Genomic DNA, 26,959 nt, shown 5'->3' on the forward strand with positions numbered 1-26,959 from the left:
CTCCTATATAGTGATGTGGAGAAGACTCCAGCATCTGGGTAAAGCTGCAGGAGGAACTTCAGGGAAAAATTCCTGAATTTCCAAGCCGTTACTGGCATTGAGATTTGCAGACTGGTAACCTAGTAGAAAATTGTTTTGTCGGGTTTTTTGTTTGTGTGTTTTTTTCTTTCCCCCAGAGGTCAGGTTCAGACTGCAGTGATCAGATAGGCAGAAATAAGAACAGCAAAATTGGAACCAGTTGAGGAGATTGGTTGGGATACAGTAAAGTATCTTGTCCCAGGTTACCTAGTGCTTTCTGTTTCTCAGGCGTAGATTTTTGTCTTGATGTCACAGAGAAGAATTTTAATGTATGTTTATGACTTACAGGCAAACAATGACATTTTAGCTTTTCTGTCTGGGATGCCAGTGACCAGGAACACTAAGTATCTGGATCTGAAAAATGCGGTAAGTCACTGGACTGTGATCTTGCAAATTCACCATGCTTCCCCATGTAACCTGTTTTCTTTTTGTCAGTAGCTTCTCTTATTCCTTTCTGCCTCTTTCTGTAATAATGAAAGAAATTAAAGATTAGTACAACAGAATATAACACCACCACTTGCTCTCTGGAGGCTTTTTGTCTTCAGATCACTTTTAAAGCATTATCTGTCTCTAGCCTTCACTTTGTGGGAAGCGGCAGTATTTCCACTCAGATGGAGGAAGGCAATGTGAGGTTTTTTTCCAAAGCCAGAGGTACGAGTTGAGCACTACATCCAGAAGTGTCATGCAGGGCTCTGTATGGAAGTACCACCGGCCAAGCTCATGAAGCTCAGCAGGGCTCCATCTTGATAAGGGCAGGGAGCTGCCTGGAGTGAGATGGAGTCCTCCTGCCTGGGGCTGCTTGTCAGCAGTTTTCAGGGTGGAAATGGCTGCAGTCTGTTCTGTGTGAATTAAGCTTGGCTTTTCTTCTGGCATGCTGCTGTTGCAGCCCTTTGTTGGGGAAACCGGATTCACCCCCCCTTGATTAGATGATATTGCTGCAAGAGAGGCACGACTGACCCAATCCCACCATCTCTCATCAAGTGATTCTTTGATTAACCTGCTTGTGGCTGTACTGTACTGCGTTGTGTTTAATGCTAACGTCCTGCTCGTGCTCTGCCTGTCTCTTCTTCTGAATAGGTGTGTGTGGGGAGAGATATCAGCAGAACTTACAGAAGACAGCACTGAGGCACGTAGCCCCAGACTGGCTTTATGATTCTCTCTGGGCATCTTATGGCCTGTGCCTATGTGGAAGCAGTATATTTAGGGATTTAAACTAGTTTATCTTCTCCTCAGGTAGGGTGGGTCAAAACCCAAAGGGATTGGACTTCCTTTGCAGCATGGTGTTTGATGCAGAGGAGAATTTCTCTCTGGAGCTGTTCTTGGGAGGGGGAGGATCTTGCCCAGCATAACCAGCGTGTTCTCTTGCAGTCACCTGGAGACACTGACAGTGCTGTTCTAGTGGTGCTGAGAGAGAAGGCTGATGCTCAGAAAGAAGGGTGCACGTGTCTAACTCTGAGGGAAGAAGGGAAACAGTAGAAAAACTCACTATCTAAAAGAGAATAAGACCTTTAGTGAGTCTCTTGTCTCTTTCAGCACGAGATGCAGCGGTACAAAGAGGTGTGTTACTACATGCTGTTTGCCCTGGCTGCCTATGGCTGGCCCATATACCTGATGAGGAAGCCCACATGTGGACTCTGTCGCCTTGCCAGATCCTGCTCGTGAGTGGCCGCCCTATCACTTTGTCTTCTCTTCTTCCCTTTTCCCTTCTGTTTTTCTCAGATCTAGAATTACCCTTTTTTTCATAGGTTTACTCTCTCCATCACCCCTCTATTTCTTCCTTCTCCTTTTCTCTTCTGCTTTTTTCCTCTTTTCCTTTCTCATGCTTTTTGTTTCCATCTCTTAACTCTGTACCTTCATACTCCAGAGTCTTTCTCCTCAATCTCTTCCTTACAGTTGCTTATCTGCTTACCTTGTTAAATAAACCCGACTGCTCTGCTCTAGTCTCTCTGGTGCACTAAGGATCATGCCAGTTCTGTGCAGTTTGAGCAGCCAGCAGAGAGAACTCATCTAGCACAAGATTGCTTTCGCACCGAGTCAAAATAGCTGTCTTGGAGCTCAGAAATCAGATTTATCCACAAGCCCAGATATGTAGGGAGTTGACATTTGGGTCTTTATTAAAGCATCGACAAGACTTGGCTGGAGTTTGTGCCGTGTTCTCTCTGACTAATTGTTTTTCTGCCACGCTGTATCGTGCTCACCTCATGGTAGCAATGCTGTAGTTCACTTCAGGATTGCGTTGTTTTAAATGGTTGCTTTCAGCTGCCACAATACTGTCATCAGATTCCCTTTGAGGTTGAGCTTTTTGCACATAGACAGGCAACTTCTATGCTGAACCTGTTAGGAGGAATATACTTCTTTTTGATTACTTTTATTTGTGAAATGTCTTATAAGGGAAAGAAGGAAAAAAAAATCACTGTTTTGGTTCTGAGATGATTCTAGACCTGTTTTTTTATAAATAGGTCTAGATCTCAGTAAATGCTAGCTGCCTTGTGCCTGGAAGGGATGTAGGACTGTGCTATGAAACATTGTATCCCTTGAGGAGAGATCCCAGCCCCACCATGCATTGAGTCCTTGAGGACTAGTTGCACTGCAGCTCTCTCTGGTGCTCAGGAGGAAAACTACATCTGATCCCAGTGCCCTTTTTTGATGCTGAACCATGAGTTGTGTGCTGTCTTATGCAAGAGCTCCTACAAGTGAAAGAAATCACTGCTGTTGACTTGAGGCCAGTGGGGCATGCAAGGTCTCTTTCCCTTATCTCTAGGCATTCCACTCTAAAGCCAGTTTCTTCCACATTCCTTGTTTCCTCAAAGCTATTTTTTCTTCTGTAGATGCTGCTGTCTCTGTCCTTCGCGTCCCCGCTATGTACCTAGTGTCACCATCGAAGAGGATAATTGCTGTGGCTGCAATGCCATTGCCATCCGGCGCCATTTCTTGGATGAGAATATGACCTCGGTGGACATTGTTTACACATCTTGCCATGATGCAGTAAGGAGAATCTGCAACCCCCTTCATATCTGGGGCATGTTCCTAAGGCCCTTCCTAATGGGATTTACGTGCTTCCAGGTGTAGTGCTACAAAGAAGGAAACTTAAGCCTTTTTCTGATCCTAGAGTTTCCCATCCTATCTCTCCATCAAGAAATTATGCCACTTAGACAGAAATATTTGCTACCACTAAAAATCAGGTCATTCAGAGCAGTGCTTACCCATAAGGCATAACCTGTCACACTGCTCTACCTCCTTTTCCCTGAGCAGTAAAATAAGTAAGCAGGACTGTCTCACCTGATTGTTACAATAGTAGATCTTTTCTAGGTTTATGAAACACCTTTCTATGTGGCTGTGGACCATGATAAGAAGAAGGTGGTCATTAGCATCCGAGGAACTCTGTCTCCAAAAGTAAGTGCACTCTGCAGTGGCCTCACATACCCTTGGCCACCGTGGCAAACTTTTAGGAGAGTCTGAGACCTTCCTGACTCGCACTTGGTGTTTCTTACCTGAAGCATGGTGACTGCTTTTCTTCCAGGATGCCCTGACTGACCTAACTGGGGATGCAGAGCGCCTTCCAGTTGAGGGTCACCATGGAACATGGCTAGGACACAAGGTGTGTAAAAAGAAAAGAAAACAAACCCAGACAAAAAAAAAAAACCCAAACACCTACATCTTTTTCTTATGTTTTGATTTTTTTAATTATAGGCCAAAAAAAATGGTCTTAATGACTTGAGGTGCTTTTGAGAAGGGTGTTACATAATTGCAGTTAAATGACTTTGAGCTGTTAAAATAAAATCCTTAGTTGTAACAGTTAAAACCACTGTGTCTGTAATTAAAAACCCCATACAATTAGTAAAAAAAAACAAACTGTAAAAGGCATCTGTGGAGACCTAGAACAAAATTATTGGAGTCATTCAAATTACCTTTTCTTCCGATGACCTTTTCAGAATTTGCAATCAAACCCTGAGAATGTGTTTACAATTCTGTTGCAATGGGATAGACATTGAACCTCATAAAAGGATACTGGCAGGACTTGCATCTGTGTAATTAGACTGATGCTACGTGTCTGTGTTAGTGATCAGGACTGGGCTGACTAAATCAATTTACTGTAGAGCTCACCTTTGCCCCAGTCCAGCAAAGCAATGACACACATGCTGAGTTTTAAGATTATTAGGAATTTGGCAGCCTCTCAAGATGCAGTGCCAGATTGGGGAAAGAAAAACACAAACTGGAGGTTGTGCATGTTGGAAGGAACGTAGTGGCTGCTGGAAACACTGCTGCTCGAGGAGACAAGATGTTGCTGATCATCCAGACAGGGTCCGTTCAAGGTGGGACATTGAGCTCGTAACTCCTTGGGAGCCATGAGCAGGGAGGTAGTGCATCATTTGTGATGTCCTGCTTGAATGCCAAACCTCTTCTCTGTGCTTTGATGCTCTGCTTTAGAAAGTAGAGCATTAGTAGCTGATAGATAACCGCATACTCAAATGCCTAGCTGGATATGGGGATGATAAAGAAATCGTTACTCAAGAAAGTGTTGTTTGGACTCTCTGTGGTCTCCAAGTCTCTCAAAGTGGGTCTTGTTGAAAACAATGTTGTGTACATGTTATTTGGCTAATGGATATTTCCTTCTGGCAATTATAGAATGATAGAATGGTTTGGGTTGAAAGGGACCTTAGATATCATATGGTTGCAACCCCCTTGCCATGGGTGGGGATACCTTCATAGAATCATAGAACAGTTAGGGTTGGAAGGGACCTCAAAGATCATCTAGTTTCAACCCCCCTGCCATGGGCAGGGAAACCCTCCACTATACCAGGTTGCCCAAAGCCTGATCCAACCTGGCCTTGAACACTTCCAGGGATGGGGCATCTACAACTTCCCTGGGCAACCTGTTCCAGTGCCTCACCACCCTCAGAGTGAAAAATTTCTTCCTTATATCTAATCTAAATCTGCCTTCTTTCAGTTTAAATCCATTGCCCCTTGTCCTATCACTACATGCCCTTGTAAAAAGTCCCTCTCCAGCATTCTTGTAGGTCCCCTTTAAGTACTGGAAGGCTGCAATAAGATCACCCCGGAGCCTTCTCTTCTCCAGCTGAACAGCCCCAACTCTCTCAGCCTGTCTTCATAGCAGAGGTGCTCCAGCGCTCAGATCATCTTTGTGGCCCTCCTTTGGACCTGCTCCAGCAGCTCCATGTCCTTCTTGTGTTGTGGACTCCAGAGCTGAACGCAGTATTCCAGGTGGGGTCTCACGAGAGCAGAGTAGAGGGGGAGAATCACCTCCCCCGACCTGCTGGCCACGCTGCTTTGGCTGCAGCTCAGGATACAGTTGAACATAATAAGATGTGTTATGGAAACAGATAAATGGGGTAGAATTTTGTCAAGTAACTGATATTTAGTTAGGTGAATCTTTACTATTTGCTTAACGCTTCTGAAGCATTATGTCTACTGTCAATGATAATGTCACTTGTTTTTGTACTAATTCATTTAGCTCAAAATGACTTTGCACAATTAGTGTGATCAAGAGTTTGTACAAAGAAAGGCGAAAGGAAATAAAAGAGAAGCAAGGGGAATTTGTTCCATCTTTAATGTAGAGAAAAGCTAGTAATATATCCTTGCAGAAGTTGGATTTTCTTTTGATCTTTATATGAAAATATTCATATGCCAGTGACATACATGAAACATTATCGGATCATTCCCTTTGTTCTATACTGAGCTTTTATTTGGCCTTTGTGTTATTTCTTTTTTCATTGTTACTAGTACAGAAATATAGCTTTATCTTAAATTATTATCAGTATTAATCTTCTGACAATAATGTACCTCAGGGAAACTAATGGAGATAATAGAATTTAAAAATGTCTGTCTTAATGCATTTTTAATGTCCAGAAGTCAACTTTAATACAAAAATAAATGAAGCGTCTTGCTAACACTTACATTTAATTTGGAGAAGAGTACTTGACTGTTCAGGAGCTTCCTCTAAGTTGTTTGATTTCTGTAATTTTTCTTGCTGATTCTGTCCCACACAACCAGCAGGCTGGTATGGTCTGTCGTCTGAACCCACGGAGCCCGCCTGTCACAGTGCTTCACACAGTGTCGATCAGACATCCTACAAATTAAAACTCTTGATGTTTTCATGAGCCGCCTTATCACTCCACCGGTACCACAGCTGAAAGCGTTTGATTGCTTGGGTTACTGTGAATGCCACAGTGAAAATACATATTAGGTCTCTGAGCTATTTTGGATCAAAAACCATAGCTGTCACTAAGGTTTATGGGTTAGCATGCCAAAAAAAAAAAAAAGATTCTGACAATCCCTAGGGGAAATTAACTGGAAAAAAAAATCTACCTTTGCTATTTTTGAAATGAAATCCACTGATTTTATAACAAAGTTAATTTAAAAATATTCAGAAGGACATGAATCCAGGCTTAATTCTGTTGAACCTGTATAGAACAAAATTACTAAAATGATGATGTTAGGGAGGTTTGTTTTGTGGTGTTGAGCCAGCTGGGATGACAAGAAGTAGCTGCTAGAAGGATGCCCTGAGAACTCAGCCATGATAACGGCTCTCACCAGTTTGATAGAACATTCAGTAATAGCAATAACTTTCAAGCTCTTTTCTCTACCAAATAGACCCTGTCTGTGGGTTTTTACACATGATTCAAATATCACAGAGCAGTTTCATGCCTTCAGACTCCAAAGCAGTACAGAATATTTCCATTTTACTTTTCCTAGATCTCTGATCAGTTTAGTTATTTACCTGTGAGGTTTGAAAATTAAGCCCAGATAGTTTTATTCCTTTGCAACTTATGAAATGGCATCCACTTTAATGGAAAGTCTGAATGTAACTTTGCAGTGATAAAGGTCTCGTTCCATAATATTAAAATCACTGTCTATATTAGCTATATTTTTGAGAATTACAGTATATTCCATAAGGCTGACTAACAGCCCATTAGAAATATCACCAGGGATTTAGGTCATGCTTTTCAAAAATAGAATCCTAACTTCATGTTAGAAATTTATATAAGTAGTCTGCTGTTCACTTCTCATTAGAGTTGGAAGTGGAGACGCTTCAGAATGCAGCGGAAGCTGGCTGGCTGCTGAGAGATCCGAACACAGGCATGAAATACTACGGCATCTGTTTTTTGATAATGATGGTAGCGTTACAGATGTCTCATTCACAGGCTCAGCAGAATCACCTGTGTTCTGCTCTTTCTCTTCAGTAGTCAGGTTGATTTTGATGGTGTGTTTGATATTGAGGACTTTGAAAATTCCACATTTCTTTGCTTTTTGAAAGGGCCATGAATTCTCTCATGTCTCTGAGATTAAACAGTGCTCAATAATGTTCACTTGGTACTTAAACTGTTTTCAGATAGAGGTGTAATGGAAAATAGCAGAGGAGATGATCTTCCCTGGGTTTGGGCTAAGCAGCTGATTTCTGTTTACCCATGTTCACCCTGAACTAGATCACTATTTTTCAGCCTTTGTAGTCCAGGCTTCCTTACCACTGAATTAAACTGTAGTAAAGGCATAACCAAGTACTTATGCAACAGACCAAATTCTGTTTGCAGATCAACTCTGTTTGTAATTATTACACAGAGGGAGAAACACTCTTAGATGCAGCCATCAGCAGAGAGGATAATTGTTTAGAACTAGACTGTCAGATTGTTTCCTGTCTTCCAGCAGTTCTTATCTTATAGTGAATAAAAACCTTTAATAATTTGTGATTAATGTGCTTTGACAGACGAGTCCCCTTAATAGTCACTGCCTTCTCATTCATCAGTAACTCTTCCTATACAGATAGTGCTGCTGCTTTTTCCCTCTAGTAGTGTCTTGGTGTTTCTATTTTCCCTGTGAACTTTTTAGGCAAGTTCATGCTTTTATTCACAGATGCAAATGGAAGAGTACAGTTTTTTGTCTAAGGCACTGACATGCAGAAAATCAAAGTTTGTTTCTCTGCTCTACTGCACGTCCCAGTGTCTGCTGAACTATCAGATACACAACCTTGTGTTTAAGTGGGTTGGTTTTTTTTTCCCCAGACTTCACACCCAGGAATAGGACCGTTGAGTATTACCTTAATTTAACAGCTGTCATTACTTCTAAACACTTTATGGCTCCTGGTAGTCAGTGAGCCAAGACGTGTGGCTAATGAAGTCTGTTCCTAAATGTGGAGTGGAGTCAGTATTCTTCCTCAACCCTGACCCATGCTGTGTGGTGCTCTAGGGCTTACACAGCATTTGGGGCAGTATGGTGTCTGCTAGTTGTTAAGATCAGGGCTGATATGCAAACATTTACATCCTGTTCTGTCTTCATGTTTCCTTCAGGGAATGGTGCTCTCTGCTGAGTACATCAAGAAGAAATTGGAGCAAGAAATGGTGCTTTCTCAAGCTTTTGGACGAGACTTAGTGAGTATGAGGGGTTTTTTTATTCTTGAAGGCTATATAGAAGATGAGATTTGCCTAAACCACTGGTTTTAGAGAAACCTCCACATCCCTGAATCTGTTGTATTAATTTCTTATCTTCCTTCAATTCCTATCCCTCTGGATTGCCAGACAAGCGACTAGTTACTCATTCCCCCAAGGCCTTTTTATTTTGAAACCATCAATACTGCAGAGCTGATTTTTATTTTTTTTTTATTTTTTTCCCCCCTCAGGCAAAGCTAAGGCAGGAAGTCCCATTTGGTGGCAATGCAGGACAGGGAACATTAAAAACAAATCAACAGGAACTAAAATCCCATCTCTATGGAGATTCTCTTTGGAGACAGCAACAGGATGCTGTACTGACTGACTGTGTGTGCACATTTCTTGTGATAGAGAGCTATCAGAGAACACAAGAGAGATGTTACGAAGCAGCTTACCTTAGTTTGTATGTCAGTAATAGCACAGTCTATTACTCTGTTGGGAAGGGAACTTCTGAACTGCCTGATTCCTTGCTGTCAGACAGCTGTCTTTTTCTTATGCCCAAAGAGTACCTTGGCCTGAGCGCTGCCCATGGGGAAGTTAGCAGTAGATCAAGGGAGAAAGAAAAGAGAGATGAAAGCCGTAATGATTCCCTGAAACTTGAGTGTCATACCAGTCAACACTGAAGTGTCTGCCTTGTGTGACGTTTGGTAGATGTAGGGAGAGATACATGGGCATCTGACTTCTTTATATGGTGCTTTATTCCTCTCTGCCCAGAAAGTGGAAATTGATCTTGTTAAGTGAGCTTTTACTCATGAGGAGTTTTTCCTGATGTCCTGTAGAGCTCAGTTGCTACCTGACTGGTAAGGATATGGTGACATTCAGAGCTCTATACTTCAGTTGTCTCCTGTGCATCATAAGTATTGTATTCTGTTCTGTTTGAAGCTGGCTTTATGCATGGTGGGTCCACCTTCTAATGGATGAAAAATAGTGTAACTAGCTGGACCTCTCCCACAAGAATGGAGAGAGAGAGCTTGATTAATGAGATGGAGCCACTGGCTTGTCTATAGAAAATTAAATACTGTCTGAAGCTGACCTCTGAAGAATTGATGAAAAAGTGCTATTGCCAGAACATAAATGCCCTCCCAGGTCCTACCAGAGGCTCATCTAGCCCAGTGTGTTGTTTCTGACAGTTGCCAGCAACAGAGATTGAGAGAAAAAGTACAGCAAGCAAAGTGAATAAAGTCTTAAATCTCCCCCAGCATTCACCTCACTGACTGTAACAGTCACAATGGTGGCTTAGAGGAGGTCTTGAGAAGGAAAATGACACAAAGATCTTTCATTCTTGTGGCCTGGTCTTATGTTCTATGTGTGTTTTCTCATCTTATGCAGAAGTTCAAGTATAGCCACCAGTGTGGTGACCTTGGGCTGTGGACAGTCGGATGCTGGATTCTCTCTGCATGTAAAGCCTACAGGGCACTGGCAGAGCTCTGCAGAAAAACAAGACTGAAACTTTTCAAACATTGTCGTAGTGAACTTCCAAGTTCTGAGCCATGCCTAGCACTCTAGCCTCTGAATAACCAGAACAGTACAAAGTGTTAGAGAATAGTTTTGTCTCTGAATTACTTGAGGAGTTGCCAGCTGTTGAGAGCATCTAGACTTAGAAGACGACTGTTCTAACTGCCAGTTAGTTTTCAGCCTGCACAAGTGGTGTACTTAAAGCGAGTAACTTCTAGAACCAAGGAGACCTCAGATGTGTGAGCCTGGACTCTGATATTATCAGAATGCTGTCAGATTTGAGGAGGAGCAAGAGACTTATATCAAATCCTGAATAACTCAAACAGCTTGAGGGTACGTTTCCTTTTTCTTCCCACCTTTTTTCTTTTAGGAAAGACCTAGTAGGTCAGACACTGATGGAGATGTAGAAGAGAATATGAGAATGAATTCTAAAATCCCTTCAGAACAAGCAACATTGCAGGGCAGGAGTGTGCTGGGACTGCCACTGTGCCTTAGACTAAACAGTGTAAATCAGGACTCTGCTTCCATTTCAAAATCTGACATGCCCTAACTAGTTCCATTTGGTGGAGGCACTGGTTAGCTGGAATCTGAAGCGCTCGTGGATAGGAAAGACTCACAGCTGGGGAAAGGGACAGACATAGGGAGCTGTGGACTTACCTTTCAGTCTGACCTCTTGTTTTGTTATTCTTGTTTTCAGGGGAGAGGAACAAAACACTATGGCCTGATTGTGGTTGGACATTCCCTAGGGGCTGGCACTGCTGCCATCCTGTCCTTCCTCTTGCGTCCGCAGTACCCATCACTGAAGTGCTTTGCCTATTCTCCCCCAGGTGGGCTGCTGAGGTAGGTGTTGGAGCAGGAGGACTGGTGAGAGAGGGGAGGTTTGTAGCTATAGCTGGATCAGATCCTGTTTGTGATGCTCTGAGGAGCAGTAGAAGACAAATCTCTGCCCTGAGATGCATGCAGAAAAATGGAGAGGCAGTTTAGAGGAGCTGAGGGTTGTTGGCAGCCTTTGCTCTGTCTTATAGAGTTAAGAGTTAAGGTTACGATGGCAGATGGCCACTCTCCCAAATATTCTGGTTGAGAACTTAGTTTGTCTGTGGCTATAGCTCTAATTTCACCCTGACTAGTGGAAAATGCAAGTTGAGTGGACGGGGTGCACACAGTGCCAGTGTGCCCTCTCCCCATTTGCTGTGAATAGATGTACAGTAAGGGAGATATTTGACTGAACATAGATGTCTACATCAGTTGATCTAGTTGTCTGGACTCCTTTTGCAGCTGACAAAGAAATCGGCACTTCTGGGGTGTGATTTCTGTCATTCCAAAGTGAGTGCCTAAAATAGGTCAGAGGGACTGTGCTGCTTGGGTGCCTGTTTCTCTCCCTTGGCTATGGAGGGAATCTAGGGTAGCTGCCTCAGGTCTCTGAAGAGAGGTGTGGTGAATTCCTCCCGCTGTAAATTGGAACAGACCTGCTGATCGTATTATTTACATGGTAGCCGAACAAAAACATCACACTCGATGTCTCTGAAGTGAGATAGGTCTTTCTAGTCGTGACAGACACCATGGGGACACTTGAAAGCAGCTATGGACTATCAGAAGCTTCTAGTAATAATTACTGCATCATGTTCCAGGAGCAGCCAAGGGTTTTACACCATCCTGCTAATGAATCTAGACATTAACATGCCTTGTTATGATAGTAATCTCTGGTCTTCTGCAGCTATTGATTAATTGCTCTGCAGAACATTTCATGAGAGTTTTATAGCTTTCTGCTCAGAGCTTCCACTCCTGAGATCCCTTGGATAGCTTAGGCCATGCTGTGCTGTGTCACCTCAACTGTCTCAGTTCAGGGAAGTGCCTCTGACTGCCACACTTTGCTTGCACTGTATGTTCTGCCCAGAATCGTCTCTAGATCAACAGTGTAGCATCTGTCTGGTGACTGATTCAGAAGATGATCTCTGGGAAGTTAGCAGGCTGCAGAACCAGCTTATAGAGTGGAAGCCTTAATTCCCTCTTGTCTTGGTGCTCAGGTTGCTGCAGAAAGCAGCTGTCTTGGTTCTACACTGTCTTTTTAGAGTGGTCTCAGGAGCATGGAATATCTTCTTCCTTTCTGCTGTCCTGGCCATTCCCAAGCTATAGGAAAACAGCTTATGAGACATTGAGTTACAGTACTTCATTTTCCAAGTATATTCAGAGGCATATGTGGGTGAGGACAAAGGAGCTGCCCTGTTTGTATGAGCTATACCATTACAGAATAATGTTGCCTGGGGCATGGGATGTGAATATCAGGCTCTTCTTTAGCAGGATATAAGTCCCAAAAGCCTTGAGCAGCTTGAGTCGTTTTTTTTATGACCCTAGTTCGCTGTTTGGTAACCTCTCTGACGCCAGTGACAAACTGGGAATGAAGTGCCGTTTGCTGCTAGTGAAACACTGTTTGCTTCTTCTTGGTCCTATTTCTCTTCCAGTGAGGATGCCATGGAGTATTCAAAAGAGTTTGTGACTGCAGTCGTGCTTGGCAAAGATCTAGTGCCCAGGCAAGTTGAGAAGTGTCTGAATTTCTTGCTGAGTATCTGCTGTTCTATACCAAAGTCACCTGTTTCCTATCAGAAACACCTAGATCATATCTGTCTCCAGTTTCCTCATTTACCTGTCCTTGTATGCTTCTTACTTGTCTTCCTAGTTACCTGTATTGCTGCGTCTTTTACCTGGACACCTATATTGGTGTTTCACACACCTTTTTATAGGCATATCCCTCCCCGTCTCTCAGCTGCCTGTATGAAAGAAAAGGGTGAATATCCTGTCTCTGTAATTATACTCATTGTGGTGCCTGACATGTTGATGCCATCTTGCTGGTTGCCTGTGTTATCTCAGACCTCTTTACGCTCTGCTCTGAACTAGATGTGCTGTCATCTCATTTTGTACTGTTTGTCCCTCAATACCTCTTCCATATCATCTCACATCTCTGAACCAGCTCCCTCATTTCTTGTGTCTTGGCATTTCTCACCTCTCATCATCTCCTGGGACACGTTCTGCTGAATAGGCCATGGGACTAAGAACCAGATGACCTGGGTTTTCCTTTTGTTTCTGCCCTGTTGTGTGATCTCAGATAAACAGTGACACTTCTATCTGTACAATATAGGGCATGTAGAATTCAGTAGAGGGAAAGTACTAGCTCATATTAGATATGCCTTTTGGTAGCCTGTATGACAAAATCTTGTCCATCCTGTAATCTGTTTAGTGGTGTCATATAGCTCTGTGCCACCTTTCCAATTTATTTGTTCTTTGTCATCCTGTGCTTGTTTCTTGCTCACTTATTTCTGTGATTGCATCATCTCCCTCCTTATGTGTTCGTTGACCTCTCTCATATCTCTGTTCACTGATCTGATTGTGCTATTACATTTCATACTTGTTTATTGTCACAAGTTTCCTGTGGCCTCTTAACCCTGGTTACTGGTCCTGGGTGATGCCACAACCCTTCTCTGAAACGATCTGCATTATGGTGTTGCATTCTTGTAGTATCTTGCGTAGCAGTTTCTTGTTCTTCTGTTTGTCCCTACCGTCCTGTTACCTGTCTGCTGTTCCCTGCCCAGCTGTTGTAAACACATCTTCTGCTTTTCCAGAATCGGTCTCTCTCAGCTGGAGGGATTTCGCCGGCAGCTTCTGGATGTTCTTCAAAGAAGTAACAAACCAAAGGTAGGAATAAAGATTAACAGACACTCAAAGGTGAGTCTATGAGCAGTGATGGTAAACTTTTAATGTCATATAACAATACTGCAGACTTCTCCGGCCTTCCATGTTACTCAGCTCCACTGTGGCTACTATTTAGGTAACCAGAGGAGTGATGGCAGGAGCCAGAAGGCAGCTCGAGAGGTCAAGGCAAAGGGCTGCACTCTGTTAGGAGGCTGTGTGCTGATTCTGGCTCGTGTGCTGTAAGCTCACCATCACAAGTCTGAAACAACTGAGCAGAAAATTTTCTCATCTGAGCCTATTTTGAAGCCTGTGTTCCAACAGTAGCTTTTCTTGGCCAGTAACAAATGGTAACAGGCTAGGAAGTACAACAGTTGTCTGCTTATAGACACTGCTGTGTACTGTCTGGGTGGTGCTGTTCTAGCATAAGTGGTCTGTTAACGTTTTGGAGAGAAAAAATGTGGAAAGCTGTTCCTCCCCAGGCTTCTTTACTGTTACACTGAGATGAAAAAAATCAAGATATGAAGACTTTTAGGGATAAAATATTATAGAAATGACCTGTAGAGCAAAAAAAGCTGAGCTTACGTTTGTTTTTCTTGTTAGTATTCTGTGTTTTTTGTCTTTGGGCTTATGGGCTTTTTGGTGATTTTTTTTTTAGGGTTTCTTTTAGTGCAAAAAGAAAGGCCTAAACAGAATTTTTGTCTGTTTGTTGTATAATCTTCTGCTTATCTTTGTACATTAAAAATTCAGATCCATCTACCTTTTTTATCCTGAAAGACATTCAGTTGGTTGTCAAGCTGATGCTTGCTCTAGGTCCTTAACTCTACAAAAAATTCTAGCAAAAAAAAAGAAAAGGAAGGATGAGTTATTGCCACTTCTAAGGTTAAAATTGGGAAAGGAAGAAACAACTTTTCTGGGCAAGCTTCTCTCTATCTTGTCTATTTAAGTAATCGGGGCACAAGACCTGTCTTTTCTGGTATTGAGTATTCAATTTAAACCTCCCAATACTGTCTTTTGAGATGACTCTGCTTTTCTTTGATGTTTTTCTCTTCTCAATATTCTCCCTCCTTTCTCTTGTGCTGAACAGTGGCGAATCATTGTGGGTGCTACGAAGTGCATACCCAAGTCAGAGCTCCCTGAAGAGACAGAAGAAAATTCAGTAACAAGTAATCGCCTCTGGACCCATCCCAGTGATCTGACTATCGCCCTGTCTGCGAGCACGCCGCTCTACCCACCCGGCCGCATCATCCACGTGGTGCACAATCATCCTGCAGAGCAGTGCTGGTGAGTATGCGCAGAGCTGCGAAGCCAGCCTATGGGCGGGGTGAAAATTTTATTATGGAAAAGACTATCCAAGACGGGAACCCATCTATGAAGGAGGTGACTCTCTTGTTTTTCCCTGCTATCTTATGGTGACAGTGATGGTGTCTGTGCTGTCGGAATAAACGATAGTCATGTCACAGTTGGCTAGTACAGAGTTGTGGAGCAACGGCAGTAGCATTTGTACTTTAATATTTTCTCCCTCTGTTTTTCCTCCTGTTGCTTTTTCTGTCTCTGCAACCTGCTGTTTCTTTTGCATGCAAAAATATTGGCCTGCTCTTTCATCCCCTGCTCCCTGTTTTCCCCTCTGTTTGGATCCCAACTCCTCTTTCAGTTGCTGCGAGCAAGAGGATCCCACTTACTTTGCTATCTGGGGTGACAATAAGGCCTTTAACGAAGTGATCATCTCGCCGGCGATGTTGCACGAACACCTCCCATATGTGGTCATGGAAGGGCTCAACAAGGTAATGCAGAGAATTAGGATCAAGGGGCAGTTAGTGCCATAAAACAAATGCCTTGTCATGGGCCTTTGTGTACACAGGATAGGTAGTCCTTGGCCAGGAGAGCTGGCTGTTTAAATACATGAGACCATTTACTTTGGAGAGGTGAAGGAAAGAAGATTGTGCTCTGGACCAGTCACGCACAGGCTATTAGAGCTGAATGTAATGAGATCTGGTAATGGAATGTAGATCTCCATCCCAATACTCGAAGTCCCAGAGCAGGTCCTTTTTCCAAATTTAGTGTCGTAATAATGTGAGGTTGAGGGATGTTTGATTCCTTCTCTCAAAGCTGCCCATTACAGAATGCAGTTCAGGTGAAATCCAAACTGTGACAGAAGTCCTCCACGCTGTGGCTGCAGCCCCTCTGTTCGTGTGAGGGGTGATTGAGCTTATGTATAATGGTTGTAGAATGGGTCTCTGCCATTAAGCTACGGTTCCTAGCCATGCAGCATTGCTATGGAGATATAGCCAAGTCTCCCCTGCCCTGCTGCTCTGAAGGCTGTTTCTACCAGCTTCCTTCCAGTCGCATCCCCAGCACTGGATTCCCTGCAGGGCATCCTGACAGGATAGAGTATGTCAGAATTCATTTATATAATCCCTTATCTAAAGACCTTGCCCTGTGCGTGCAGAAAGCATTGATAAGAAGCGGAGTCAAATCCAGCCATTTGAAAGTCCTGAGCTGAGAACAGCAAAGCGGCTATCTTCAGTAAAGCACTGCTGTTCCTCTGCTTGCCTTGAATAGGTCTTGGAAAATTACAACAAGGGCAAAACAGCTTTACTTTCTGCAGCCAAAGTGATGGTGAGTCCTACAGAAGTGGATCTCACCCCAGAGTTGATCTTCCAGAGTCAGCCCTTGCCTAGTGGACTCTCAGTGCAGATTGGAACTGGAGCTGTAACAGTGGACAGAAGGAACAGCAGTACTAAGTAAGGATATATCTTTGATTTCTTTAGAGGGTTGTTGGCTCTACGTGTGGGTCCTCTTTTGCTTGAGGCATTGTGATCAATGTTTGTGGGAATGATAGATCCAAGGGCTGCCTTTGTGGGACTTTTACTTAGCTTCACTATGTCTTGTGCTATGTTGTGGGGAGGGGGGAAATGGTTTGTGTTACTCAGGAATCTGTGAGTGCAGCAAGGTCAGGAGAACCTAGAAGTTGAAGGTATGGAAGAAACTTCCTTTTCTCCTTATCCAGACAAATGAGGTTTTCCCTGAAACTGTAAAGGCAAAGCTTGCAGTCTTGCAACCAAATCTCTGTTTTCCTTTGTGATTTATGTGCCCAAAGATATCCTATATGGTGATTTTCAAAAGCTGAGAAGCAGTGAAAGCCATAAGTTTACCAGAACATACATATTTAAAGCTACTTTATCATGTGACTTGTGTAATATTATAAACAAGACAATCTGGGAACGGGGATACAGGTGAGGGCAGTTGGTGTCTGGTTTAATTCAAGGTTAGAGCCAGCTTACTGTGTCAGACTTCCTCTTTTGGGGGTTCTTGAAACCTCTTCTCAGATCACTGTTAATCTTTTGAAGTTACAAAGGGATCAAATATTAGCCTAACTTCTAAGCCTTTCCTTGTACATCGTGTCCTTTTGACAGGTGCAGCAGTCCTCTCCAAGCTTGGGCTCTTTCCCCAGATATTTCCTTAAATTCTTATCTTTAGGGCTGTTTCTTTGGCTCCAGCTAATCCCAGGCTTTGTGTGTGCCTGGTATCAGGAGCTCCTTCCCTGTGTCTTTGACACTGTGTCTTTCTGGAGGAGCCTGCCTGATCCTTAGAAATCTTAGTGTGACTGGAGTCTTTCTAAAGATCTTTACCTGTCTTAAGCTGAGTAAATTGGTTTTTTATCTATTTTAAAATCTGCTGGTAGCTGAATTGGTCTTGGGCAATGTTCTAACAGCCTCCTGACATTTGTGGTAGGAAGTCAGGGATTGCCAGCATGAAGGAGAGGAAGACATGAGACTGGAGTGGTTCCAGAGCGTGAGAAGAAAGAGTGTAGGTTGACTGTAGGCTAGTCCTTTAATCTCTCTTGCCTCAATCCTCTCTAATACAGAGGTGCTGGATGAGACAGATTTGTCTGCATGCATGGACACTGCACCACGGTTTTGGGTGCTTCACTTAGAAGAGCTGCAGGTTTCACTGGGAGAAGAACCATGGCCCTAAGTGAAAATGGTGCTTGAGGGGGAAGACATTTAGCCAGGAGAAAAGGGAAAAGGGCAAGAACCTGAGTTTGCAGAGGGAAGAAACTGTACCTAGTATTTTCAGCTGGGAAGATGGAGAGATAAGAGGTTTCTTGCAATTGTGGATGGCTCTGGTTAGAGCAACAACATGTGGTCTCAGTATGTATGAGAAACTCTGTGCCCAAAACTTGGTTCCTCTGGCTGTTGTGGCAGCTTGTGGTTCTGGGGAGTGATGCAGCCTTAACGTTGTCTGTTTCTCATTGCAGGAGCAAATCTCATTCTGAAATTAGCTTGGAGGGATTTTATGAGACAAAGCCACTTTCTCCTGTGCAGAAAGACCCTGTGGAGCTGCTTCTCCTGGATACAAAGGAACGTTTGTCTGTGGAGCTGCAGGACCGTCGTGCCCCTCTCGCAACCATGGAGAGCCTCTCAGACAATGAATCCATCTACAGCTTTGATTCAAGGCGCTCCTCTGGTTTTCGGAGCATCCGGGGCTCCCCCAGCCTCCATGCTGTCATGGAGAAAGATGAGACGCACTGCTTTTATATAGACCCTGCTATCCCTGAGGAGAACCCCTCCCTCAGCTCGCGGACAGAGCTGCTGGCTGCTGATAGCCTCTCCAAGCACTCCCAGGAGACCCAGCCCCCCGACAACGTGCTCAACAGTGGTGGCACTACCCCGCACCGACGCTGCAGCGAGGAGGGGGCCAGCAGTGAGGGGGACCGTGTTTCCTTAGCCCCTCGTGAGGAGCTGTCCCTCCAGAATGGACGACTCGCCGATGTTCCCAGTCCCCAAGTGCTGGAGTTTGCTGAATTCATAGACAGCCTCTTTAATTTAGATAGCAAAAGCAGCTCCTTCCAGGACATCTACTGCATGATGGTGTCAGACAGCTCCAGTGACTTTGCAGAGATGCCCAAGTCTGTCAGTGATCAGGAGATCCTGTTGAGGGCACAATATGAACCCAACCTAGTCCCAAAGCCCCCGAGGTTGTTTGCAGGCTCAACAGATCCTTCGTCGGGCATCTCTGTCTCACCCTCTTTTCCCCTTAGTTCCTCTGGAGAACTCATGGACATCACTCCCACAGGCGTGAGCAGCCAGGAGTGCCTGGCCACTGACAAAATCCGGACTTCCACTCCCTCTGGGCATGTAACCAGCCCTGCCAAGCAGGACGACCTCATGATTTCGGCCCTCTAGTGCCAGGGTAAAGGGGTATGGCTCTGAGAGCTGATCCTGAGTGCTGGGATAACAATTGGAGGAAGTGGTCATTGGGCAGTTCGGATTGGAGGAGACAGTGGGAAACGTTCCTTCTGGGGTGACACAGTGGTGGCACACTGGTGTCTGGAGGATGGATTGTGCTCCAGTCCCATGCTTGCAGCTGGGAGAAGAAGCGTTGCCCCCCAAGGCCTGCTACGCTTAACAGGGTCTGAGTCGCTAAAGGTAGATGCAAGTTCCCTACCTCAGCCTGTGGTTTCATTTGAGAGGCAGATTCCTTGCCCCCAGGGCACCTGCTGAGTTTGGGAGTGAGAGACCCTGCTTCAGGGAATCCCCTGGGGTGAAGGGGTGGATTCTCTGAAGCTCGAGGATTGGATAGACAGAAGCAAGGGGGCCAGGCTGGATCACCCCCTTGGTACCGTGTCAGTGGTTTTGGAAATGAGCGGATTGAAACTTTGGGCCCCATTGCACTACCATGTCAGATCTGGCCCAAGATCCAATTCGTCACACTTCCACAGGGATTGCTTTTGTAGGACACTCTCCTGTTTTAAAGCCATTGGGGCTGTATTCTCCCCAAATGCAGTCTCCCCTCCCCTGGCCAGGTGCAGCAAGAAGGGGGCTGGCGTTGTGTTTTCTCTCCCCTGAGTACTTCTGTGTTCAGTGACCACCAGGCTGCTTCTGAGAGGGAAGGACACTGTTCTGAAGAGCCAAAGCCTTCTGCCACGTCCCTCCTTTGCCAGAAAGAGTTCTTCTGGATGTCACCATCATCACTTCTCTGCTCCCTGGACCACTCTGAGCTGGTGACATTCCTGCAGGACCGACAGGATTCTCATCTCAGAGCTGCGTGGATGGATCAACTTAAAAATTTAACAGGCTTCTCAATACCCAGTGTTATTTGCCAGGCCACTGTGGAGCCTAGGAGCCTCTCCTGGGCTCCGCTGGGTCCTCACACCACCCATATGCAGTAATCACAGATCAGTGCCCACCTCTGTCGTTGGAAGTTCAGGGAAAAGATGAACTTTTACTAAGTATTGAAATCTCTTGTATGTTTACAGAGCTGCTAAGCTTTTTGGAAGGTATTTATTAAGCAGACAGGGAGGCTTTTCCTAAGCAAAAAGCATGTTCATTCTCTCCTTCCTGTGCTATTCCCCAAGGGCAGAGAGGATGGACAGGTATGATTACAAGTCCCCTGCTTTTAAAGTAGATGGGAGTCTGGGGGAAGCTGTGTGCATCCCTTGCCCACTCTCCCTCGTTAGCCTCTCAGTTGCACAACACAGCATTGCAAAGCTTGACCAAGTCACTAGTAAAACTACCTGAGCACTGCTGTGCAGAGCGTCAGTGCCCGGAGGAGCCTGCCAGACTTATCTAGGCAGGCGCTTTCCAATGATGGGAGCAGGAGAGAAACTACCTATCTAGGAAGTTAAACATACTGTGACCTGTAGAAGGCCTTTAAATTGACAAAACACCTTCATATCAAAGCTCAGCGGAGTTATCAATCATTCTCACTGGAACTCTCTCCTTCCTCACTGGAAAAGAAATTCCTATTTTAACTTCCATATAATCACAGAGATGTTGTTGTCCTTCTTTCCCTTCCTTAGCTGCAGTATTTCCATTGCGGGAGAGTGCTGTGCTTTCCAGGAGCTTAGCTCGTGACAAATCCCTCAGCTCCTGTTATCCCTTGCTGTGTTTACAGAGTGGTCTCTGGAAGCCCCAGGCATGGGTCAGGGCTGTGCTGTCCTGGGTGCCACAGAAACACAGAGCACGAGTGGCATCAAATACCATCAGATCACAATGGGAGCACTTTACAGCCAGTGTGCATTGATGTACTTCGACTTCAGGCACACAGAAGTGAACTGGACTTGGTGTCCCAGTGCTGATCTCCCACTCACCAATTTAGTGTAGGATGCTGTGTCCCCTGCTCCTTACAAATTTACAGGGGCTTTGTTAAAAGGGCAGTAAAATATTGTCCCTGTGGTTTAGGTTCCAAAGATGACATTTTCTTTACTGTCTTGAATTGGAGGGAAGAAGCCCCTCTGAATGCAAAGTAATTTGTAAAAGAAAAACGCTTTTGTTCTGAGCAACAAGAAGTTACTTTTTCTTTGTAGTTCCTTCAGAAAAGAGCAGTGGTGTTCCCCTTGCTGAGAGCTTGTATGGTTCAGGATCTCATAGAACAGCTGTTTTAAGTGCCATCACATCATCCACTATTGCAGACCACAGGGTAAGGCTGAATTGCTGCACGCACCCAAGAAACACTAAAAAGGTGGTGTCCAGGAATGCGCACAATAAACTGGGTAGTTTTGAGGGAGGAAAGGGGAGCCGAAGTGTAGGGAGGCTGAGGCTAGCAGGCTAGCTCACCCTCCTGGTGCAGACTGCTGACACATGTTGATAGAGTGGGGAGGAGGAGTTAATTTCTGCCTTTAATTGTCGGTAGAAGATGAGTAGTAATAACACTTAGCACTTAGGCAGAGCTTTATATCTGCAAAGCACTTTACAAACATCAATGAAAGAATCATCTCTGTCCCTGGCAGTGAGGTATTTATTAGGAGATCTCTGAGACGAGGTGGAACTACTGGTGTCCTACCTGAGGATGGTGGGAAGAGGTCTCAAGGTGAGGAAGGTGAATTACCTCCCTCTTAAGAAAGAATCTGTTGTTTCAGTAGTGACCTGATGATGTTTAATGGGTCACAATATTGCACTGGAAAGTCTCTTCTGACCTGGGCATACCTCCGCAATGTCCTGGAAAACGCAGTTGTCGTGCATGACTGTTTCCTTCTCTGTGCCATTGGAACTGTGTCCCAGGGGAATGGGGTTACCTTGTCCTCATCAGTGGTAGCAGGAAACAGCCTGGCATGCTGCTTTCTTTTAGGTTTGTGCTCTGTGATTATCAGGCTTCTTTTGAAAAGCCTGAAAATACTTCATGCTTGTGACCTGGGCTTGCCATAGATCAAGGCAGTAAAGGTGCAAAAGAGCCCTTTTAGTTAAGGTTCTTACTGCATCGCATTATGGGTAATTCTTGTTTTCTGTTATTCCCTCTTGACAAACAAATTTGTTCCCAGTCCTCAGAAAGTAAATCCACGTTCTTCGTATTATTTCTGCTTTAAATCTCTGTATCTTGATTCTCATCAATCCTTTGCTATAAGAGCATTTGGACAGACTGATCTCCTGTTTCATCATGGAAGAGCATATCTGGAAAGTTAAAATAAATGCTAAGCCTGTAGCTACCTCCTTCATTTGTACTGCACACTATTGCCTGCTTCCTCTGCCCTCACTCCACTCGGAGGTGCAGCTGTCTTTGGAAACATGAAGCGTCTTCAGATTTCTTAATCTCTTGGCTTCTGGATCCTGCTCTTGAGCTTTGTGCCTTCTAATCTTTATGTTTCCTTGATACTTCAATGGGATGTTCCACCCCACGTGGAGGCAGTGCTGGAAGTGCAGTTTGCAGTGCCTAACGCCCTAGACCCCAGCTAAGCTGCCAACAGTTCACCCTAAAAATTCTAGGCACATCCCTAAAATCCCCTCTAAGAGCTTTTTGGGAGAGGAGTGGAGCTGAGGCCATGCAGTTCTTGGAGAGCAGAGAGTGGGCTTTGTGCACCTTAAAATTAAACCGCAGTAAGTGAAACCCTCTACACCAGTGCAGCTTTGCCAAAGAGTCGAGCCGGGTTCTCTGCCCTTTCCACGATCCCCTGGTGCGGCAGATTTCGGCTGACTGTGCAATTGGCACTTGCTGGTGTGTGCTTGTTCATGATATTCTCAGCAGACTGTAGTGGAATGTAATCCTGAATCCTCAAAGCATTCGGAGGCAACATGGGAGGCCCTTAACTAGGTGTGTGTTGAACTCCATCCAACAGCTTAGGAACGGCCTCTGACCCTGCTGCAAATGCGTTCACAAGGTGTGAAGGGTTTGATACTGCTGTCCCATTTTTTTGCACTTATAAACTGCACTCTGACCCTTTTGGCTGTGTCCAAGGTGGAATAAAATAATCCTATTGATGATATCCCCGTGAGTTTTGATTGTCAGTCCCTTAGTATGTAATGTTGGCTGGCTGTGGTTTTGGAGGCTCTTCTGCATCATTAATAATTGCTTTTATTGTTGCTTTAATTGCAGCGGTGCCAAGAACATAGAGAGTCTCCTGCTGTGCTGAGTATGAACAAATGCTGAACAGAAAGCAAGCCCTTCTCCAATACTTAACATTATCCCCACTCCTTCTCTGGGGAGCTGCCCTTTCCATTTGGAAAATGCATTTTCTCTTAAAACTGCCACTTTCTAACCTTTCCTTTTTTCATTTCTCCCTATTCCTGTCACCTAACCAGGAGCTAACTTCTCTCTCTTTTGGTTGCTCTGTCTCAAGATGATGGTGTCTTAGTTCATGTCCTTGATAGCACCACTTAAGCATGGGAAAGCTTTTCCCCATGGTCTCGTGATGACCCGGAACAGATGAAGGGGATTCCTGTCTTGATTCACTTGAGAGCTACTGCTACTGGGGCAGATAAGGCTGTCTAGAAAGGTGAAAGCACCGTCAACAGAGAGGTTCTTTACCTATCTCTGGCTTTTGCTTACCTGGTCTGTGGTCAGTATGTTCAGCATTCATAATTTCTGTGACATCTTAAGAATTTTATTCGAAGTAAACAGGAGTTGCATGAGATACTTTGCTCTCTACTGAGGACTGAGATGGCAAAGCTGATTGTGAGTTTAACTGTATGAATCCAGTGACTCCCATTTCTGTACTTTTAGGACATTGTTACTTAAATTGCAATAATAGCAATGGTCCTGAAGAGGATTTAGGTGGGAAACAGGTGTTTGTCAGTGAACAAGGGTATGTAAGAAGGAGGAAAACCACCAAGCATGGGGATACAGGATCAGTGTGGGCTCCTTGGAGCTGCTTCTGCTGTGAGAGTCTGACTTCTTGCCGTGTCCTGTCTCCATGAAAAGAAATAGAGCAGGGCTGATCTGTATCAAACACAACAAACTGGATGAATATGGCATTATTTTTCAAATATCATCTCCTAATAAGGTTCCCCTCTGCTCAGTTTCACTGTTTATAATCTGAGCCTAATTAAGAGAGGTTTTAAACTTTCCCTTAATGTCTTCAGTGATTTTTTTTTTCCTTATCAGGTGTCTCTGATGTTTCACTGCTCTAGATTAATGACAGCCCCAGTCTTAATGCTCTCTCTATAAAGCTTTTCCATGTTTCTGGTTACTACTGCTTCCCACTTCTAAATTCATTTTAATCCTTACCATATCCTGCTTTTAAATGAGGTGATGAGATCTGTGCATGTTTGAGAGCATCCTGTTGATTTATAAAACGGCCTCTTCTAATACATTCTTTATGCACTTGGGTGTTTTCTTGGCTTTTTTATCTGCCTGCAGGCAAAGACAGTATTTTCACTGCATTTGCCCACACAGATACCCAGTTTAGTTTACAACTTGGGGCATATGAATAATCAGAACTATCCCTTGCAATGGTGATTAGTTGAGGCTAATCATTGCTGAGATGCATGTGCTGGTGTGTTTCAAGTTTGTCTTTTGTGGCTCTATCCCTACAGGGAAGACTGGGAGAAGCATCAGTTTTAGCTAGCCCAAAATCAGCATACTTTGTCATTTGCCATTGTATTGACACCCTGATACTTGTCCCTTTCCTAGGATAGCTCTTAGACCTTTCTTGTAGCAAAACAGGATACATTACCTATGCAAACTGTGCTTGGCCTTTACACGTTTTACAATCTGAACGAGTGAGTTTCTAGATGCAGTGAAATCTGGGGTGTCCTAAAATTTAGCTGCTGAGCTACAAGCTCCTTCTTGTTTCTGCTGGTGAGTGAAGCCATGCGCACACAGAACTACTGCATACTCACCAACGCTGCCCACATCTGAATCCCAGCAGAACCATGATGCTGGAAGGTGTTCTAGCCTACCCTGTTGCATTTCCACAGTCAACAAAAGCACTTCTGTGTTTGCCTTGGGAATTGGCCGGGCTGGAGCTCTGCTCAATGCTGGGTTCGCTTTCTGCTTATGTGTACCCGCTGCTGGGCTGCTCTCTTCCCTCGGCAGGAGGAGGATGTTCTGGCTGCAGCAGCTTTTCTCGCTTTGCAGCAAGGGTAGCAGGAGCATTTGATTTCCTTTCTTTTTTTTTAAAAAGGTGGTGGTTGCAACTGCTGCCTGCAGAACATGTTAAGCCACACAGGTCAGTAATTTGCCAATAAAGTGGTTTATAAGTCTTTAAATGTAATGCAGAAACACTCGCGGGCATTTAGAATAACCTCTGGCCCTCAGCAAACCTGGCAGCTTTGCTTTTGCTTAAAAACTTTCAGCTTTCCTCTGATCTGTAGCATTATATTTTTTTCCTTTCTGCTCAGACAACTGAAGTCTGAGGTGGACTTTGTTGACAATCCTTCCATGCTGTACTTGTTTGTCATCCCTTCTGTTTAAATTCACTCCGCTAAAGCTGGATTTCTGCTGAGAGCTGTTATTTAATTATTCTGCTGCCAACAGACTCTCACAGAGCTGCTCTGCACTTTAGGAAGTATATAGACGATCTCTGCAATCCTCTTTCTAGTTGCAGAAGTGTTGTGTGAATAGATATCTGTTGGCTAAGTGCTCCCTCCTTAGAGTTCTGTAGCAGCAAAAGTAACAAGTTACAGAAGTACAGGGAAGTAAAAGGGAAATGGCTAAAATATCTAATGCACTGAACCTGAAAGCTCAGCGTAAAAACCAAGACACACTTGACACAGATGGTTGTTGTTTCTTAGCTGTGAAATGTCAGTATTTTCCCTGGTTGCTGTGCATATGGCGCCTCTTGAGCCTGCCTGAGGAAAGGGAAGGTTGGAAATTCAGCAGCGGTTTTGCTCTGAATGAAGGAATGCATTGCTCTGAAGCATTGGAAAGCACTGGTTGAATCAGGCTTTTTGCACCTTCTTCCTGGGGCGTGTGCAGTACTGAACTGCAGCGCCGGATTTAGGGAAGAACCACATCTCTTGTGCCAAAGCTCCCTCTCATGGTGCTCCTGTGTGGAGGAGGCGATGCTCTGTGTTGCAGGCAGCATGCATCCTGCTGGAGGCAAACATCGCCTGTTCTGGACGGCTCTGGGAAGAATGAAAGAGAGATCGCAGCCGGGAGGTGGGACTTGGTCTGGGAGTTCCTTGCTCTCCAGTCAGATGGTTATACTGGTGTGATGGGTCAGGTGTGAAAGGTGTATGAAAGAGACACTTATCAGCATCCATGGGTGTCCTCTCCCTTGCCAGCTCCTGAGCGGGCTGTGTGTCTGCTCTGTTCCCTTCAAGGGAGGAGCCACTGCCCCTTGCAGTGAGATGTAGCAGGTTGGATGGCAGGGACAGGCCTGGTGACCTGCATTTTGTTTGCTTCAGAGTTGTATATTCCAGCTCTTTAGAGTCACAGCCTTCACTGCCAAGATGGGTGAACATTAGCTCTGTGGTGGACAGAACCTGAAACCTAAACCCTATTAATCTGTAAGCTCTGTGTCATTAGGCTGGAGAAATATTTTCGGAAGGGGGTCCCTCACTGTATGACAAAGCCTGCTGTGTGGAGGACAGCGTGTTCTGCAGAGCAACCAGGCCGTTGGCTTCCTTGTGTGGCAGGAGTACTGCAAACTGCCAAACTTCTGCTGCACTTTTCTTCCCCATCTTCTGATTGTATCTGCCCACAGCGCTGCCCTGAGAGCTGTTACACTCTGCACCGGAGGATGTTGTCAGCCTAAACTTAGGCTGCTTAGGGACATGCACCCTGGAAATTCAAAACAATTGAGGAGAGAGCAATTCCTTGCTTTGTCGTAGGGACTTGCAGTCCTAAAAAGCAACAGCTGTCTCTGAGCACTTTGCCATCTCTGTTACTGTTGTTTTCTTTTTCGCTTCTTTTCTTGAGTTCAAACCCATTGTGCCTTTGTTTTTCATTGGCTTGAGGTCCAAGCCTCCTGCTTGGGACCAGACATCTGCCAGCCTCCTTTCCCACATCTGCGCATAATGTCTTCTCTAGGTGTATGAAAGGGAACGCGGTGTGGCCAAGGACTGGTTCGGAGTTGCCCTTGCTGCTGGGACCTCTCTTTCTGCCTCAGCTAGGACTTGCCAGATTTCCCCACTGTCCTCTGC

General features: G+C 44.6%; 1 protein-coding gene across 6 annotated transcripts in view; it reads left to right on the forward strand.

Annotated features, from left to right (window-relative positions):
* DAGLA (diacylglycerol lipase alpha) overlaps positions 1 to 26,535 on the forward strand; it is a 42,065-nt gene extending 15,530 nt beyond the window's left edge. For 4 of the 6 annotated variants that reach the window (XM_086613257.1, XM_086613258.1, XM_086613259.1 and 1 more), the window contains 13 exons: positions 367 to 444; positions 1,612 to 1,736; positions 2,907 to 3,063; positions 3,388 to 3,471; positions 3,599 to 3,676; positions 8,382 to 8,462; positions 10,672 to 10,814; positions 12,434 to 12,502; positions 13,589 to 13,661; positions 14,743 to 14,939; positions 15,310 to 15,439; positions 16,218 to 16,399; positions 17,917 to 26,535. In XM_086613257.1, the coding sequence (XP_086469383.1) occupies positions 367 to 444; positions 1,612 to 1,736; positions 2,907 to 3,063; positions 3,388 to 3,471; positions 3,599 to 3,676; positions 8,382 to 8,462; positions 10,672 to 10,814; positions 12,434 to 12,502; positions 13,589 to 13,661; positions 14,743 to 14,939; positions 15,310 to 15,439; positions 16,218 to 16,399; positions 17,917 to 18,844 (2,325 nt within the window). In that variant the 3' untranslated portion in view covers positions 18,845 to 26,535. The remainder of the gene's footprint in view (positions 1 to 366; positions 445 to 1,611; positions 1,737 to 2,906; positions 3,064 to 3,387; positions 3,472 to 3,598; positions 3,677 to 8,381; positions 8,463 to 10,671; positions 10,815 to 12,433; positions 12,503 to 13,588; positions 13,662 to 14,742; positions 14,940 to 15,309; positions 15,440 to 16,217; positions 16,400 to 17,916) is intronic. The other 2 variants (XR_015222205.1, XM_086613260.1) reach the window with 2 other exon arrangements.
* The last annotated feature ends 424 nt before the right edge of the window (positions 26,536 to 26,959 follow it).

Source organism: Tauraco erythrolophus, chromosome 6, assembly GCF_009769465.1.
Source record: "Tauraco erythrolophus isolate bTauEry1 chromosome 6, bTauEry1.pri, whole genome shotgun sequence".
NCBI classification, from domain to species: Eukaryota; Metazoa; Chordata; class Aves; order Musophagiformes; family Musophagidae; genus Tauraco; species Tauraco erythrolophus.